We start from the raw sequence: 18,192 nt of genomic DNA on the forward strand, positions 1-18,192 counted from the left end.
AATCATTTTTTATTCGTATAAAATAGAAAGAATTACAACAAAATACACATGACTTCACACCATAACAAAAAATGGCCCATGTTTTTAAGTTTTACCCCACCTAGCCCATATTGTACATATTTTGAAAGCACTAGCAAATTCAAAATCTGTGTTCTTACAACCATTGCTTCTAAAAGCTATGGAGTTAAATATGTATTCTCACAACCATTGCTTTCACTCTCTCTTCTTCTGACATCTTCTACGTATGCGTCAAGGGGTCGTCCGCCATTACTGCTTCTCTCCCTGTGTCACCTGGTTGCAGTGTAAGAAAATTGAAGAGTAGAAGTTCACCATTGAAGGCCATTCAAATATTTATTTTAGAAAATAGGATTTTTTGAGTTTGTTAGTTATTTGGATTGCGTGTTGTTCCAATTTTTGATTGAAAATATCAAAAGGAGTTCAAAATTTAAATTTGAAGTGATTTGGAGTAAATTTGAGCAAGATTTGGGTTAAATTTCAGAAAAGACGCAAGGAAGAAGACGAAGTTAGTTTTTTGTATAATTATGTATAATCTTGTATAATAGTGTATATGAGTGTATAAACACATTTTATACACTATTATACACTTTTATACACCTTTATACAAGCGTCTATAGACGAACTTCTTCCACGATTTTCAATTGCAATTCTTGTTCAAAACAAGTCTAAATCTCCATTAGATGACTTCAAATTTTATATACAACCTCATTATACTATTTATTACAAGTCTAAATAACACTCACTCCAAATTTCTCACAAAATCAAATTCGGAATGTAAACCCACATATTTAAGCTTGTTAAAAATCTAATTTTCACCACTCAAATAGATTTGGTTTGTTGAACTAATATTTGAGTCATAGTTACTAATTCGAAAATTAACTTAAAAGATTGAGCAATCTTTTTTAAAAATTAAATAGTAATTTTGAGAACTTATTGGAGTTGGATGTTGAATCTTAGACTATTATTTTTGGGCTAGTTGATTGTAAATTGAAATATGAGCTATAAAGTTGAAAAGTAGGAAGCCCAATTGTTCTTATGTGAAATAATTTTGAGAAAATTTCATAAAGCGCTATCTTTTAGTGGTAATTAGCTATCTATAAATATCATTTGCTACATTACGGATTGTAGATACGTTTTCTGTTGTTATAAGATGTATTTAAGCTACTGTATTCATGAATACAGTAGCAAAAATAGGCGTGAATCAGGAAAATCCAGCTAATCAGTTGTTGTATTCGGCTGTATTCATGGCGTGAAACATGGGATTACAGCTGGACAGATTATTATATTCGACTGCATTCACGGCGTGAAACAGGGGATTACACTGTTTTTAAACGGAAAGTGAATCAATTAACATAATAGAGTCCTAATATAACTCAACAAACTCAATTATAACACACAAATTTTTTATTTTCAGTTATAAAAAAGATTCTCAACCGAAAAATACCCCAAAAAACTTAGCAATCTTCAGAGAAATTATATAATACATCTGAATACATAAATTATATTAATTAAAAAAAATATGTGAATATATTCATGGCATATAGAGAGACAATGAATACAATAAAATATATAGAATACAGCGGGATACCTTGAAATACAATGAAAAAAAGATAGTGAATACAATGAAATACATGGAATATAGTGAGATACATTGAATTACAATGAAAAAAAGACAATGAATACAATGAAATACATGAAAATACAGCGTGATACATTGAAAATACATTGAAATATATTAACAGAAAATCAAGTTGCTCGGGTACCCAAACATTTGTTCAAGTGGATTTCAATGTAGCTGATTCTCAAGAAGAATATGAATTAGAGAAACTTTCAGAAACCACTATGTTTTAGTGGTTATTAGCTAGGTGTAGCTATCATTTACTATATTACTTCCTATAGCTATGTTTTCAGATTTTTTAGAGTGTATTCGATGTATTTAAGCTAATGTATCCATGAATACACTAGCATTTCTAAGCGTGAAACAGGGGATTACAGCTAGACAGATTTTTGTATTCGAGTGTATTCGACTGTATTCATGGCATGAAACATGGAATTACATCTGGACAGATTATTGTATTCGACAGTATTCACGGCGTGAAATAGGGAATTACACTGTTTTTAAATGGAAAGTGAATCAATTAACATAATAGACTCCTAATATAACTCAACAAACTCAATTATAACACACAAATTTTGTATTTCAAGTTATAAAAAAGATTCTCAACCGAAAAATACCCCAAAAATATAGCAATTTTCAAAGAAATTATATAATACATCTGAATACATAAATTATATTAATTAAAAAAATATATGAATGCATTCATGGAATATAGCGAGATAGTGAATACAATGAAATACATAGAATACATTGTGGGGAAAAAGATAATGAATACAATGAAATACATAGAATATAGTAAAAAAAAAAAAGACAATGAATACAATAAAATATAGCGAGATACATTAAAATATATTAACAGAAAATTGACTTTGTTGGGCTTGAGGATAAACTAGAGGACAAAGGCTACGACACCAACGATGACCAAAAGAGTGTAGAGTATCTGGAAGATGCAAGTGCAGATGTAGTTGAAGAGACAGCCGCAGCAGCAGCTGAATGGGTTGCAGCAGCACTCGCCGCCGTGGCCTGGGCGGTGGTAGGTTTTGGACGGCGGCGGAATTGATGGGTCGTAATATGCTCCGTTCAGATAGGGTTCGGCCATGGTTGACGTGAAATCAAGAAACGCAAAAAAGCAGTTGAGTTGTTGGATAGAGTTGGGCAAAATAGCGGAGTTCATCTTCAGCCTTGATCCGGCGGAGGAGAAGACATCGGAAAGTAGAGAGAGAGGGAGAATAGATATGGAGTAGGGGATAGGAGAAATTCCTCGGGATATGAGAGAGAAAATTAATATAAAACTTATTTTATGGCTTAAGGATAGGAGGTGACCATAAATAGATATATGGCTATAAAAAATCAAAAATTAGTTACGGAATATAATTTTTTAAAAGGATATTTATTTAAAATAAATAAGGTATCAACCTTTGCTACAGGAGGTAACTAATCCAATAATTTTCCTTATAAAATATAGATCGGCTCGTATAATTTTATCTATTTTTGCATTACCCGAGCCGTATCATATCCGCTTCTTTCTTTAATCGACCGGAGCCCTAACTTCATATGCACTTCCGAAATTCATTTGCCCTAACCTGCGAAAACAATGTCACCCATTTCGTTGGATTTAGTAGCTGAAATCCTCTGTCGACTACCCGTTGACTGTGTCTTATGTTGCAGGTGCGTCTCAAAATCTTGGTTTGCTCTTATTGATAGTCCTGAGTTTGCAAAATTGCATCTAAAACATTCACCCAAAACCAACTCTAATTTTTGGGTTCTCCTTAGAGAGACTGAGTATTTTGGATATAAAAAGCGTTGTTTCTACTCTCTAAATATTGATTCTCTCAACTCTCGAGTTGTTACCCCCAACGAATTGACCAACCCTTTGAGGTCTAGTGATTTTGATACAAAGATAATTGGTTGTTGCAATGGGTTGCTGTTGATATCAAATACTGTGTATGAAATTGGCTTATGGAACCCATCTACTGGAAAATACAAGAAATTACCAGTACTTAGTGTTGATAGAGAAGAAGATGGTCATATTAGATTTGGTTTTGGATATGATGTTGTCAATAATGACTATAAGGTTGTTAGAATTGTGCAGTTTGTTGGTACTGAAAAGGGTCCTCTTTGCTCTGATGTTAAGGTTTATAGTTTGAAATCAAATTCTTGGAAAGGGGTTGATAAGGAATTTCCTTATTATGTCCGAAATAAGGAGGAACCCGGTACATATTTAAATGGTGCATTGCATTGGGTTGTTAGTAGTGAGATAAAGATACCATTGCAACAACTGATTGTTGCGTTTGATCTTGAAACTGAAACATGTCGGATTGTACCGCATCCCCCATATACTAATGAAAGGTTGAGTGTGAAGTTGGAGGTGTTAGGAGGCTGCCTTTGCACATTTCACTCCTTTTGGGATGATTTTTTTTATGACGAATGGGGGAATTTGGATCGTGGTTTGGACCATATGGACATATGGGTAATGAAGGAATATGGAGTTAAGGACTCGTGGACTAAGATTATGTCAATTGAACGGCCAGATAAGGATATTGGACGTCTTTTTTCCCACTCGCATATTCTAACAGTGGAGAGGAAGTTCTGCTGGAACAAGATAATAAACGGTTTGTATGGACAAGTATTAAGAATGGAAACACAAAGATCGTTGATACTCAATTTGGCATATTACACGGCTTTCTACACTTCAATAGTTATGTCTATTTGGGAAGCCTGGTTCAGCTCGGTTCCAGTGATGACACAAGTTACTTGAAGAAAGAACAGTTCAGTCAAGATAAAGGAGGACAAAGGAAAACCTTAAGGAAGAGGTCAATTATTTGGTTGATTTGTTGTTATGTCGTGCCCTCTTCTTTTAGCAATTTGACTGTTATATGCATTAGTATATTGTGGATGTTTGTTTAGTTTTCTTTTCACTTCTCTTTTTCTTACACACACACACACATTCATGCAATTTAGGGAGATTTAATTATAAACTTTGTGCATTTCCTATACTCTTTTCTTTCATAGCTAAATGTCTGTTTTAACTTTTATTTATCAGAGGAGATGATTTCCTTTCAAAGGGATTCAAGCTGAAGCTTTGAGCTATATGTTTTATCTTCTGTTCTTTGCTATATAAAGAATCACTTTGGTACTAACGAACACAGAGGCTCTATGTAATGTAATTACTTCTCACTTCTCTTATGAAATTGTCTTGGTCAATTTCCGGTTAGTAGTCGTTGCTCTTGATGATGTAAGTTACTATGTTATGTGATTTTGTGTCACGCCTCAAACCTTGGAGGAGCGCGGGACACAGCACCTGGTGTCTTTAACTTGTGACCGAGTGAACCAATATTTCTTTCATTCTTAGATTTAGACCATGCATGCTTCATGACAAAAGAAAATTCTCAAAAGAATTTGGAACCATAAATTTTCGGCATAATAGCTCATAAATCTTTCGAAAACTTGGTACTTGATTAGTATTAGGCATCAACTAGTAAGCCGATGAAATGATGGGAATCAGTTATAACTTAGTACTTGATCGGTGCAGTACTCTAGTTGTTTACCAATTGTGCTTGTGGATTTGGATCATAACTATGTCATATGTGCTCATCCACTTCCCAAAAGGAAATCGATAACTGTATAATATGGGTCCGCATTTATAAGAGTACTTGAATGAGTTTCTGTTTTGACAGGATGTGGCGTTTTAAGCATCGAAAACAGATTTGTGATTGGTATTTTCATCAGGGAATTTTTTGTGATTGGTATTTTCATCTGGGAATTTGAAACAACACAGACGCAGGAAGATGGAGAGTAGTGCATTTCCTCTTTTACTCTAACCACCGCTCTCTCTGTCTCCTCTCTCTCTTTTCTCCGAGTCTTGTAAAGTGTAGAGACTCAACTTTTGTCATCTGCATATAGTTTATGTAAAACTAAACACTAATGTAAAGACTTTTATGGAGTTTATTGCTGTTCTTTTTTTTCTTTTGGGATATGCTTATATAAATTTCTAGCCTTTTAATGTGAATTTCTTGCCTTTTTTTGGTTAGCTAAAGTATTACAAGGGGACTGAAGCTTTTAAGATGATCTTATCGTATATTTTGTCAAAAGTGAGTGGCACATGATGTCATTATTGACAAATCTGCTAGTAGTTCTCATATGTGAAAATCAATTGGTTGAATTGCTCCTTACGGATTTTTAAGTAATTAAGCTTTCATTTCATGTAAGTAATATTTGATATTAATATGTGCTTTTAAGGGATTACATTGGCTTTGTTGTTGTTGTATGTGCTTATCAGGTTCTTCAGTTCGTATGCATTTGGAGTGATGGCATGAGCAACCCCCACTCTCACACACAAATTCACCAAAGCAAAGAGTGATATTCAATGTGAAAATCATTGTTTTAGTTTAAGAAACATCACCGCCTCAATTCCGAGCAAGTTAACATTGCCTATATAAATCCTCACAAATCATGTTACTCCATCAGAACTCCAAAAAAAAAATTTGGGGGGAGGAGGGGAGGTGACCCAATATTGCGTCCGTGCCATGAAGCAACCACTAATGTTTGTATTAGAGTAGATATTAGAGTAGATATTAGAGTATACCTTTTGGGGTGCGGTTCTTCCTAGACCTGTGTGAATACTGGATGCCTTATGCACCGAGGCTGTCGAAGTAATAGGAAAAGAGATTATTAGAAACAAACTCCTGAGCCAAATGCCTGCTAATATACATTACATCCTACCTCAAACTAACATATTATGAGCTCCCACTAATTGAAGTAGCCTACCTTCAATAATAACTATTTTTACATTTTATGTCAATTTCAAAACTTGAAAATGAGGTGAAACGAAAACTCACCAAAAAGAAGAAAGGAGAAAAACTGCGGCTTTAGTTTTCAGGCTAAATAAATAAGTTATTATGGTGCTAAACTATTCTCCTGTTTGTCGACAACACAACCTTGAGGAAGAACTGCCTCGCCAATTCTTGTTGGAGGCCAACAACAGAAACAACAAAGTCAAAAATCAGTTCATGCAATATGATTATAACCCAAATACCAAATGAAACAGCAAACATTGAAAGAGATCTAACCAATTGAACAAAAAATCAACAAAAGGAGACCCATAAAATAAGAAAACAAATGGAGCATAAACTGACCTAAGTATATTTATCCTCGAAGTCAAATTTCACACTTTCCAAGTTGCCATCAATAGAGAATAATGGAGAGTGCTTGGGTGTTTTTTTTTTTTGTTGAGAGTGAGAGAGTGGATGGTTGCTTTTTGTAGCTTTTGGTGGAAAGTGAAGACGACTGCAAAATCTATTATATACAAAATAAAAACTCTTAGAAGAAAGAAAATGATTTACCAAAATAGGCTCAAATCGTCCCTTGATTTATTGAAACTTTAAGGGGCAACTATAGTAATATACGACAGAGCCATGAGCAAATAATAAAGAAGTGGCTGATATTTTTGGTATAGCAAAATGATGTAAACTATTTCAAGGCGTGAAGTACAGCCTTTTAAAGCTAGAAATATTGCGTAATTACTGGTTCACCCTTGGTCGTCCAAGGGACTTTTACTTATTAAAGAGTTAGAAAAGTATCTTTTGTGAAGACCGAGCACGTGCACGTGTGGGGGAGGGGGAGGGGGAGGGGGAGGGGGTGGCTATTCACTTTAGACTAAGGCGCCGGGGTCATTTGGTTTGAAGACAAGTTATGCTGGATTAGTTATAATGGGAGTTGAAGATTAGTTATCAAGTATTATTTTTATTGACTATTTGGTATGTCATATTAATCTTGTGATTGTCAATTTTACTGCTTTATCTTGGGATTATTAGTAACCAAACAAGGGATAAAGTAGTATTAAATTTTTATCTCAGGATTATTTTTGCTTATTTGTCATACCAAACGACCCCTTATACCGTAAGGTAAAACATCTAAATATCTTTTTTTTTAAAATAAAAAATATGTTACATCGGAAGATCATGGTATGACAAGAAGTAGAAATGAAAATAAGAATTGAACTCACATTTGTATGGAAAACTTTCACCAGCACCATTACTATTCAAAATATTTTATAAAAATGGACTTTGGACCTAACCTTTAGCTTATGAGGTTAGAATTACTTAAAATCATATAAGAAAACAATAATACATTTTTTCGATCAATAACAAAGGTCGGAATGCTTTATATTTATTAATGTAAGTACTAAATGCAACAAAAAAAAAAAAACAAAAAAAAAATAGTCGGCATCTTTTTTACAAGGATTGGAGGTAAGCCTTGTAAATCAAGAATAGATTGTTCGTTTATTTTTTTTCAAAATTTCCAGCTTTTTAGAACAGATAAAGAAGATTAGAAGATAGTGAAAAAGTTATTGTGGTCCGAGATGCTGCGTTTAATTCTAGAGTTACACTTTCTTACTACCCACTCTAGAGTGTAGAGGGAAGAATCTTAATCGAAGTCTTTTCCCTTAACTTTCTAGGACAATTGGTGAGTTATGAGTATCCTTAGGAGTGGTGCCACAGTTTAAACTTTATATTTAAATTCTAAAATAACGATTAGTAATTGAGTTTTGAATGAATTTTTTAATATAAATAAAGATTTAGGACTAAAGCTAACTATTAAGTTCAGTCGAACCAGCATATAACTTTCTACTCCGCCCCGAAGTTTCCTAATAGGATGTTAGTCTGATGAGTCTGATGTTCAATGTAGCCCATGGCAGAGTTACTTCAACTAAGCAACAAAAGCTATGGGTTATGAACTTGTAGTTTATTTGGTCGTACTTCTAAAATCAGCTTATTGTTTTTTTTTAAAGTATTTTTCAAAGATTACTTTTGATGAGAAGCAGTATATGCGTGACTAATCAATTTAAAATCCACTTTTGAACTTTGTTTGACTAAACTTTTAAAAATTGTTTCTAATTGTATTTTTTTCAAAAGTGCTTTTAAAAAAAATATTTTTGGGATACTTTTCAAAAACTGCTTTTGATTACACTCCAAAAAACTTTTTTCTTCTAAAACTTTGGCCAAACATTAACTATGAAAAAAATACTTTTGGAAAAAGAAAAAAGAGAGAGAGAGAGAAGAAGACACTTTTGTCCAAAAAAAACACACAGCCAAACAGGCTAGAAGTTTGAAGCAGCATTATTGTCTCTGCTGCAGCCATAATTCTTGAAAATGTAAAGGGTCTTCAGTTCAAGACAGCATTCTTTCAGCTCATTGAGGCTGAAATATTGTATCCTAACAATCTGCTATTTTTCTTTCTCAGGGGCAAAAGATGGCTATTACATTTGTACAGTTCTAGTGTCTAATTGTCAATTTTGGCCATTTGTATTGTGCAGAGGAAAGATAACCAAATGATGAGAGAGTACAAGATAAAGGTGGAACCAAAATTTAAAATGTTCTAAATTTACCACTGAACTCATAACTCCTTTAGTCAATAGATTCGCAATTAAAAATCTACACATATTTAATGTAGTTCTTTTCAAGACAAAATAGAATTTAAGCAAAAGCTATTAGATTCGTCCGAACTGTACTTATACTCTACCTTCGCCCATGATACAAGATGCCCGACTTCGATACGAAAATTATCGCGTTTCACTGAGGTAATGATAAAACTTTTACAAAAATTTATTCGCACTAAAGGTGTCAAACAGGTTGGGCTGGCCCGCTTCCGGACCGGTCTTAACAGGTTTTAGACTGGACCGAACCGAACCGATAGTAAGGGGGGCCGCGCAGGGCTGGGTTGGGACGGGAACCGGCACGTGCCGGGTAGAATTTTTGTACCGGTTAACCGGATCGGTACGACCCGTTAAGGTCAAGTCATTTGGGAACCGGTTAACCGGACAGGTTCAACAACTAGTTTAATTTTTTTTTAATAAAGTTGACCGTTGGAACGGTTAGCTGCCATTTTGACTGTTGTCCAATGGCTAATTTGCAAGAAGTTCGCAAAGTAAAGTGCAAGAACTGTGGTCGAGTCTTAAATGTTTGTCGAAAGTGGGAGGGCACAGGATGTTTAAGGAAGCATATGAAGAGTTGTCTTGAGCGTCCTCTAGAAATTCGTATTTAAGTTGATTCGAGACAATTTGTATTATTTTAAAATTATTAGACTTATTTAAGCTTAATATTTTAAATTGTTAGATTAATTTGAAATATTATTATGCAATGAAAATTTGAAATGAAAGCCTTTAAAGTTTGATTCTTACATATCAAGTTATCAACACTCCAGTATAAGATTTATATTATGAGTTATATTTTTTTCAAGTTCATTGTACAACAACAACAACAACAACAAACTCAGTTTGATCCCAACAGGTGGGATCGTAGCACCGAGTAAGCCCAGAACCGGTAAACCCGGTAAAAAATAACAGAAAACCGACCCGGTACCGTAACCGGCCTGTTCCCATTTTCCTCTACCCGACCGGCCGGTCCGGCCCTTGACACCTTTAATTTGCACCCAATGTCTATATCAATCAAACAATTCAATGTCATAATTCATTTTTCTTCCCGTGAACTATGATTTGCCATTTAACATGACTTTCATTATTGCCGTGTCTTTGAAACTATAATTATTGGCCACTTCCACTCATGCCCCTTCATCCATTTGATGTCTCTATCAAACATTTCTCTTGTCATAAACTTGATCATAACCCCCCTTTTTCACTTCTAACTTTCTTTTACCCTTCTTTCTTCCACGTTTTTTCTACCACTTCTTTTCCGTGTTCAACATTATAATATATAGTCGTTACCATTTTAATACTAACAAATTAAAAATATTGGGAGGCAGAGGCGGAACGAGCTGCGGGTTCAACTGAACCCATAATTTCAATATATATAACTTAGATATATATAAAAACATCATCAAAATCTTAATAAATATTATATTCTGAACTCATAAATTTTAATGTGCAATAGACTCAGTGATAAAAATATAAAAATTAAACCCGTCAAATTAAAATTCAGAATTTGTCTCTAGATAGAGAAGGCACATAGTTAATTTAACATAACGTTTCAGAAGACACAAATGACAGTTTAGACATAAAACTCTTATAAGAAGCTATAAACTTCTTTCCTAAGAGATCTGCAAAAAATTTAAAAGACAAAAAACATAGATTGATATAGTAAAAAATTTCATATTTCGAGATAATAACCATTAAATCGCACGTGTGCAAGTACAAATTTAGTTAAAGCCAAAGAAAAATAAAATGGTATTCAAGAATTTTTATATTCCTATGCCATATAGGAAACTATATTACCCTCAATATTTAAGGTTTGATATAATTACATTTAGTATATCTAATCTATCTATATCTATATTATTATAAAAGTGGGAAGCCCTTAGTTAAAAAGTTAAATTACTTAAATTCCCTTTTAAATATCCTAAATATTCTTACTTATAATTTTTTTTTAAAACCCCTCATCCGAAAAGGTGCCTTTTCCTTCCAAAACAGGCGTCATTTAAGAAATGACTGTGGCTTTTTAAAAATGAAACAAAGGAAAAAAATGGAAAAGGCTGAAAATTTGAGAAAAGGATAACTGTGGTATATGGCCGAAGAGAGGACGTGCCAAAGACCTTCTTAATTTCCAGATTTTATATTTTTCGAAGTTTTTGAAACGGTACAAACATGCGGCTAAAAACCAATGATGAAGGCTAAATTCATTTGCAAGTCTTAGTATTATTCTAACCAAACAAATAATGGTCCTATGAGATTGTGGTATTCTTTGAGGCTTAGAAGTTTTGAAAATCATATTGCTTCCATACAATATGACAAATGACATAGAGATCCAAAATTAGGATGAATAATTTTTTTGAAGAAAGCTAAGTCAACAAGCATGTGTGCGCAGTAATATCTTTAATTCAGATTTTCCTTTTCTTCTTTTTCACTCCTTATCTTTTGACTCCTTCTCTTAAAATATGGAGATAAAAAAGCAAATAAATGGAGGAGTCCATCACGCATCAAATATTTTTCTTGGATCGGTAAGTTAATGCCCTCCGTATAAAACTCTTATTTTCTTGTACCTTACATATTGGTTTTGTTTAGTATCTATTACCATAATATTAAGTTTTTGGTTTAGTTTATTTCCTTGATTTATTTTGGAGATTAAAAAAGAGAAACTATAATAATTTATGTGGGGTATTTTTTCATGCATTTGTTAAAGATCAAAATTATTGTTTTGTATTAAATATATTTACGAATGAAAATTTACAAACTACAAAAAGGCAATATGAAAAAGTTACAAACTTTAGAAAGATATGCTCAACTTGCATTGTTTATTAAGGGTAAAGGCATGATAAAACACCTTAATAAATAGTATGTAGAATATCTTTATTAGGCAATTCTTACTGCAAGAGAGTTTATGTAACTATATTTGTTTATTATTCTACAAACAAAATGTAATTTATTAAAAGATAAAGTTAAATTATTACGAAGAAAGGAACTGAATGTATAGTTTTACGAAGGTGCTTATAAGTGACTGAAATTTAAAATATATGAGTGATCCTCAAGTAAAGAAACCGTAATAAAAATTTAAAAATAATTTAAAAGTGAATTGATTAGCAAGCTATTATATTATATTTTAATGCATAAATCTAAATAATATTAAAGCACTTGCTATTTTAAGTGAAAATAAAATAGTAAAAGAAATATAATATGAAAGAAAAAAATAGAAAAGAGATAGGCAGAGTATTTTTGTAATATATTTCTCTATAAAATATCTATAGAAAATATAAACACTTAAATATTTTTTTGCATCGAACTAAGCTTATTTTTAAAAAGTCCAAATTTAAATAATAATTAATTGTATATAGACACGCACGAAAACTTAAAGATTTATATTGTAATATGACATTAACATGTTTTTCATATTTTCACTGTTTCTCGGATAATATTAACAATCATAGACTATTGCTTCCATAAAAAACAATATTCAGATGCATGGTTATGTGTATCGACAGAGAAAGAATTCTCTCCTCAAAATGTAAAAAGAGTAGACTAATCAAGATGTAACAGTTAGACTTTATTTTGCAATAATGCTTTATTCTTCAATATATTGGAAATAACTTTTTATAGATTAAAAAAAAAGACAATTTGTATTTTATATATTTTGCTTGTGAGAAAGAAAAAAAGACATCTTTCAGTTAGCTGACCATTTGTGTATTTATGAATAAATACTTTTTCAAGAAAATTCATACAGAAAACTTGAACAATTTTAAGTTGAATATATCAATTTAGATTTAAGATGATAGAGGACATATCCGGTAAAGTTTCTTCCTTTATTAGGCTGGATAAATAAGAAGCAACAACAACAACAATATAATCCCACAAGTGGGGTATGGGGAGGGTAATATGTACGCAGACCTTACCCCTACCCCGAGGGGCAGAGAGGCTGTTTCGAGGAGACCCTCGGCTCAAGAAAACAACAAGAGACGATATATTAGTACTATCAATAGACTCATAATAAAATAACATAAAATGACATAAAATAACAAAATAACGGCAATATAAGAAATATAGAAAATACGAAAAAGATGGAAGGTATAATAATATCCAGCAGATAAAGCCCTGCATCAGTAACAACAATTATCATTTTCTTGTACTTACATACTTTTGTTTTTAACTTTTACTTTATTACTCAAACAAATTTTTTAATATCAACATTTATGTGATTGTTTAAAAACATAATACTTATTACAGCGTTGCGCTGAGAAACTAGTTACCAATTTTGTACCATTAGTGGTTTTTAAGGGTATTAATTACACTCCTAATTTAATAGTACCGTATATTCCTTCTAATACCACTGCCCCCGCGTTTCTCTCTCCAATTCCCACACCTTCACCCACGTTCCCCTCCCACACCCACGATTTCTGTATCAAAACCCCATTATTTCTTCCATAGCCAAGGCTTTGAATTCGAATTTGGGTTTTCAAAAGACATTGTTTGTTTGGATTGGATGTTGTTGCAAAGAATTGAGAATTCTCTCTACGTCTCTCTCTATCTCGCAATCCCAAATTTCAGTAATATAGGAAGAAAGGAAAAGAGAGCAGCAATTCCAGCATTGACTAGGGGTGGGCATCGGTCGGTTCGGTTCGATTTTGAACATTATCGGTTTTGCCTATCGGTTATCGGTTTATAAATATCATAATCCGATAACCAAACCGATAAGATATTGGTTATCGGTTATCGGTTAATCGGTTATATATCGTTATCGGTTCGGTTATCGGTTTACCCGATAACATAAAACAACTAAAAAAATTTGCAATATATAAAACAAAGAAATCAAACTGCCAGAACGTGTAAACTGCCAACTTTTGTTGTTTCTTAACAAAAGCACGCTCCCACTTCTGTGTAGTATCTACTGATGTCTGGCGGAGAACTGGTGGTGAGTCTTGCGTCTTGACTTTTGGGGGTTGCGATGGAAACAAGAATGAGAACTGAGAGACAAACGACTGAAGAGTGAAGAGGGAATTAGGAAAATAAATAACCCTAGTATATACTTAAGGGTAAATTGGTAAATTACATCATTCTTATTGGGTTATCGGTTTTTACCCAATAACAAAAATGCAAACCGAGCCCGAACCGATAACCCAATAAAAAAAATTTAACCCGTTACCGAACCGTTAACCCAATAACCCAATACCGATAACCCAATAAAAAATTAACAGTTCGAGTTATCGGTTTTACCCGATATATGCTCACCCCTAGCATTGACAGCCATTAAAAAGCTTTGAAGCTTTGAATTCTAATTTGGGTTTTCAAAAATCATTATTTGTTTGGATTGAGTGTTGTTGTAAATAATTGGGAATATGGTTTGGAGTTTATATCTCAATTTTGAGGGGTTTTGGTGAAGATTAGACTTGGTTTTGGCTGAATTTCAGATTGAAACTCGAAGAAGAAGAAGAAGAAGAAGAAGAAGAAGAAGAAGAAGAAGAAGAAGAAGAAAAAGAAGAAGAAGAAGACATGACATACATTATATTGCAGAAATTATAGATAAATTGTAGACTGTTGTTTATTTATTTTTGAGCTTTGTATTTTTGTGGTAAAAGTTTTGATGGGAGCTTGTTATTCCACTTCGTCTGTTTTGGAGCTAACTTGTGCAAAGAAGAAGATGTTTTTTAAGTTATATATATTGATATACCTTTAAATTCAAGAAAGTATGGTTGTATTGTATTTAAAAAGGCGTGGATTTGTAGAATAGGTTGAATGTGAGGAATGAGTCAAATAAGACTCACAATGACTTGTTTTCTACATTTAATCTACAACAAAACTACATATCATTTGAAAAATTAATATGAAAATACAGAATTTCAATGTTTCTGGAAATTATCTAAAAAAATTCTTAGGAAGATCTATCCCTTCATCATGTTTTTTTGGATTTCATATTTAGCATAGCAGTTTCGTAAGGAGTAACAAGAGCATATAGGAGAATTACATAAATTGTAGCATAATCGGGATTTTTGACATAATACAAATAATCTACAATTTATCGACAAAATAAATACAAACTGAGTACATTGAATTTCAATATCCCAATTCTCATTCAATTGTAGCATAATTGGGATTTTCGACATAATTGCGTTTTTTGCAGAAGATTTGTAGAAGTTTAGTCATTTTTGATTTGTGAAAACAGAAAACAAAGCATCTACAATCAGAATACAAAGCATCTACAATTTATTTACAAACTGGGTACATTGAATTTTAATATCCCAATTCCCATTCAATTGTAGCATAATTGAGATTTTTGACATAATTGTGTTTTTTCAGAAGATTTGTAGAAGTTTTAGTCGTTTTTTATTTGTGAAAAAAGAAAATAAAGCATCTACAATCAGAATACAAATAATCTACAATTTATCTACAAACTGGGTACATATTTGGACTTGACATGATTCCCCTGAAATGTATGTTTCACATTTTTTATACATATTTTTGTCCAAAACAGTACTAAATCATCCACTTAAATACAATTTTTATAAAATATTGTTCAACTTTCATACAATAGGTAAATGAATAAAAGAAAAATAAATAAATAATAGTCTACAATTTTCTACAATTTATCTACAAATTTTCTACAATTTCTGCAATATAATGTATGTCATGCCTTCTTCTTCTTCTTCTTCTTCGAGTTTCAATCTGAAATCCAGTCAAAACCAAGTCTAATTTTCACCAAAACCCCTCAAAATTGAGATATAAACTCTAAACCATAATCTCAATTATTTCAACAACACCTAATACAAACAAATAATAATTTTTGAAAATCCAAATTTGAATTCAAAGCTTCAAAGCTTTTTAATGGCTGTCAATAGTGGAATTGTTGTTCTTTTCTGCAAAAAATTGCAATTATGAATGTGCTTGATTATGTCGAAATACGCAAATCTTCTGCAAATTCGCATAAAACAGAGTGTATACAAACCTTCTGTGTTATTCGACATGATTGCGTTATTCGACAAATTCGCATAAAACAAAGTGTATCACACAGATTCACATACAAAGTGTATCGCAAAAATAGAGTATGAAAAATTTGAAACGAAGCCGACGATAATTATGAATGTGCGTGATTTGCGTTGTGGAAGATCTGATACGTTCGAGAAAACTCTACTTGAATCCATTTAATTTTTTTTACCGACAAACCTGTGCTCGAAAATCACAATATTTTGAGCACAGGTTTTTATGGTCCCTCCTTCCCAACCTCTCCTACAACATCCATTTCGTCAAAGTAGGACGGAGAAGAATATTTAATTCCCGAATTTTAGCGCGCCTAAATAAGAAATGCTACAGCTACAATGATTCCTTATTTAATGCAATTGTCTATATTTTGTAAAAATACTATTAACATAAAAGGTAATATGCAAACTATGAACATATTTGATAATATAGTTTCCTGATACCATAATTCGTCAAATATAACAATTTCTACAAAGACCAAATATATATACCAAGAGAACTCAAAAGATAACAACAAATTAAAGTGACTCATCTCTTTCCCAATGCCCTTCATCACTTAAATTCATTGCATCCCCACTTGAAAGGAAAGGTCAACTTGACCCATGGGCTTCCTGAAAGTGACTTCCACCTAATCTAAATACACAAATTTCATAAAATTACCCACTATTTCACGCACACAAAGTTACTCCCTATCTTTTTCCATTTATTTATCACGTTTCACTTTTTTGATAATAAACTATAGTATTAATTTTTAAAAGAAAAACTGAATTAGATTATTTTAATATTTAAATTTAAATATTTAGAAATTATACAAAAAAATAGTACTTATAATTTATAATTTTTAAATATCAATATATAATAAAATACATATTAAGATATTTATTAAACTTAATGTAGTTTGACTCTCGAGAAGTGAAACGTAATAATTAGGGGTGTTCATGGTTCGGTTTGGATTGGTATTTCCCTAAAAAAAAACCAAACTAAGTAAGTCGGTTTTTCAAATATTAGAACCAAACCAAACCAATTAAGTCAGTTTTTTCTCGATTCAGTTTATGTCGGTTTTTTGTTTTTTTCAGTTATTTGTCGGTTTTTTCTTAAATATAAGACATACACTGCCAAACACACATTTCTGCGACCACATTTTCAACCTAACACTAATAAATCAATTGCCCTTTGAGAAATCTATTATTTACCAAGATATATTGATGATAATTGAATCAAACAATGATGAATAATTTAAGGAATCAATTAAAAGTATATTATTTTTAACATGAAATAGATTCTTACACTTAACAAAAGAAAACTACCAATTAAACTAGAATGTAAAGGTAAAGAATTGTACTAAAAGTACAAACGATTAATATTTGCTATAAAAATTTTAAAACTTTGTATAAAAGTATATCTATATATATATATATATATATATATATTTATATGTGTTATAATAAATTTAAAATAGCTACTCCTATATTCGATTTGGTTCGATTTTTTTTTAATTAAAACCAAAACCAAACCAAATTTGATCGGTTTTTAAATTTCAAAACCAAAACAAACCAAAAAGTATCGATTTTTTTGATCGATTTAATTTGGTTTTCGGTTTGGTTTGGATTTTCGGATTCTTATGAACACCCCTAGTGACAAATAAGGGAACGGAGTGAGTATTTCAGACACAAAATCCCTGATACACATCTATAGTGATACTTTTATTCATGCATCAAGGAAAGGTGCTGTATATTGGACAATGAATTAACTTGTCCTTTCACATTCCAAGCCAAATGCACCCTCAAATCTCTAAACTCCAAATTTTTTATTCACACCCAATATTTACTTCAAATCACGTTAACTTGCTTACTTAAATGATAAATAAGGGTATTATATATATATATATAAAATCAAATAATTAAAATTATGAAAGTGTATTTAAAAACGCATATCATTATTAGTTTGATATATATACCTTGTTGAATTACTTTTTACATCCTCGTAGTCATCCACATTGAAAAATATCAAAACACAATAAAAAACCTCTGTAACCTTCCAAAGAAGGAAAAAAAGGGGCGAGCATAAACTTTTTCCACCGTAACAATATCCATCGTTTTTATTTTTATATATGACGGGCATAAATTGTAAGATATTAATATAA

General features: G+C 32.0%; 1 protein-coding gene and 1 long non-coding RNA gene across 4 annotated transcripts; one reads left to right on the top strand and one right to left on the bottom strand.

Moving 5' to 3' along the window:
• LOC138870044 (uncharacterized) lies at positions 1–6,939 on the bottom strand. 3 transcript variants are annotated; one of them, XR_011400247.1, is made up of 4 exons: positions 6,772–6,939; positions 6,475–6,599; positions 6,222–6,280; positions 1–291 (listed from the first exon to the last, which is right to left on the bottom strand). It is a non-coding gene; the product is annotated as an uncharacterized lncRNA (long non-coding RNA). The 3 variants fall into 3 exon arrangements; XR_011400245.1 differs by lacking the exon at positions 1–291 and adding an exon at positions 1,581–3,219; XR_011400246.1 differs by lacking the exon at positions 1–291 and having other exon boundaries at positions 5,977–6,280.
• LOC104244991 (F-box protein CPR1-like) lies at positions 3,209–5,604 on the top strand. Its single transcript, XM_009800524.2, has 2 exons — positions 3,209–4,449; positions 5,314–5,604. Exon 1 carries the CDS (start codon positions 3,231–3,233, stop codon positions 4,392–4,394), a length of 1,164 nt encoding a protein of 387 aa, XP_009798826.1. The 5' UTR covers positions 3,209–3,230; the 3' UTR covers positions 4,395–4,449; positions 5,314–5,604.
• Positions 6,940–18,192: the final 11,253 nt, after the last annotated feature.

Source organism: Nicotiana sylvestris, chromosome 6 (genome assembly GCF_000393655.2).
Source record: "Nicotiana sylvestris chromosome 6, ASM39365v2, whole genome shotgun sequence".
Taxonomy (NCBI): Eukaryota; Viridiplantae; Streptophyta; class Magnoliopsida; order Solanales; family Solanaceae; genus Nicotiana; species Nicotiana sylvestris.

Excerpts from the sequence above, each read along its gene's own strand:
- LOC104244991 (XM_009800524.2), top strand. The coding sequence starts at position 3,231 with ATGTCACCCATTTCGTTGGATTTAGTAGCTGAAATCCTCTGTCGACTA.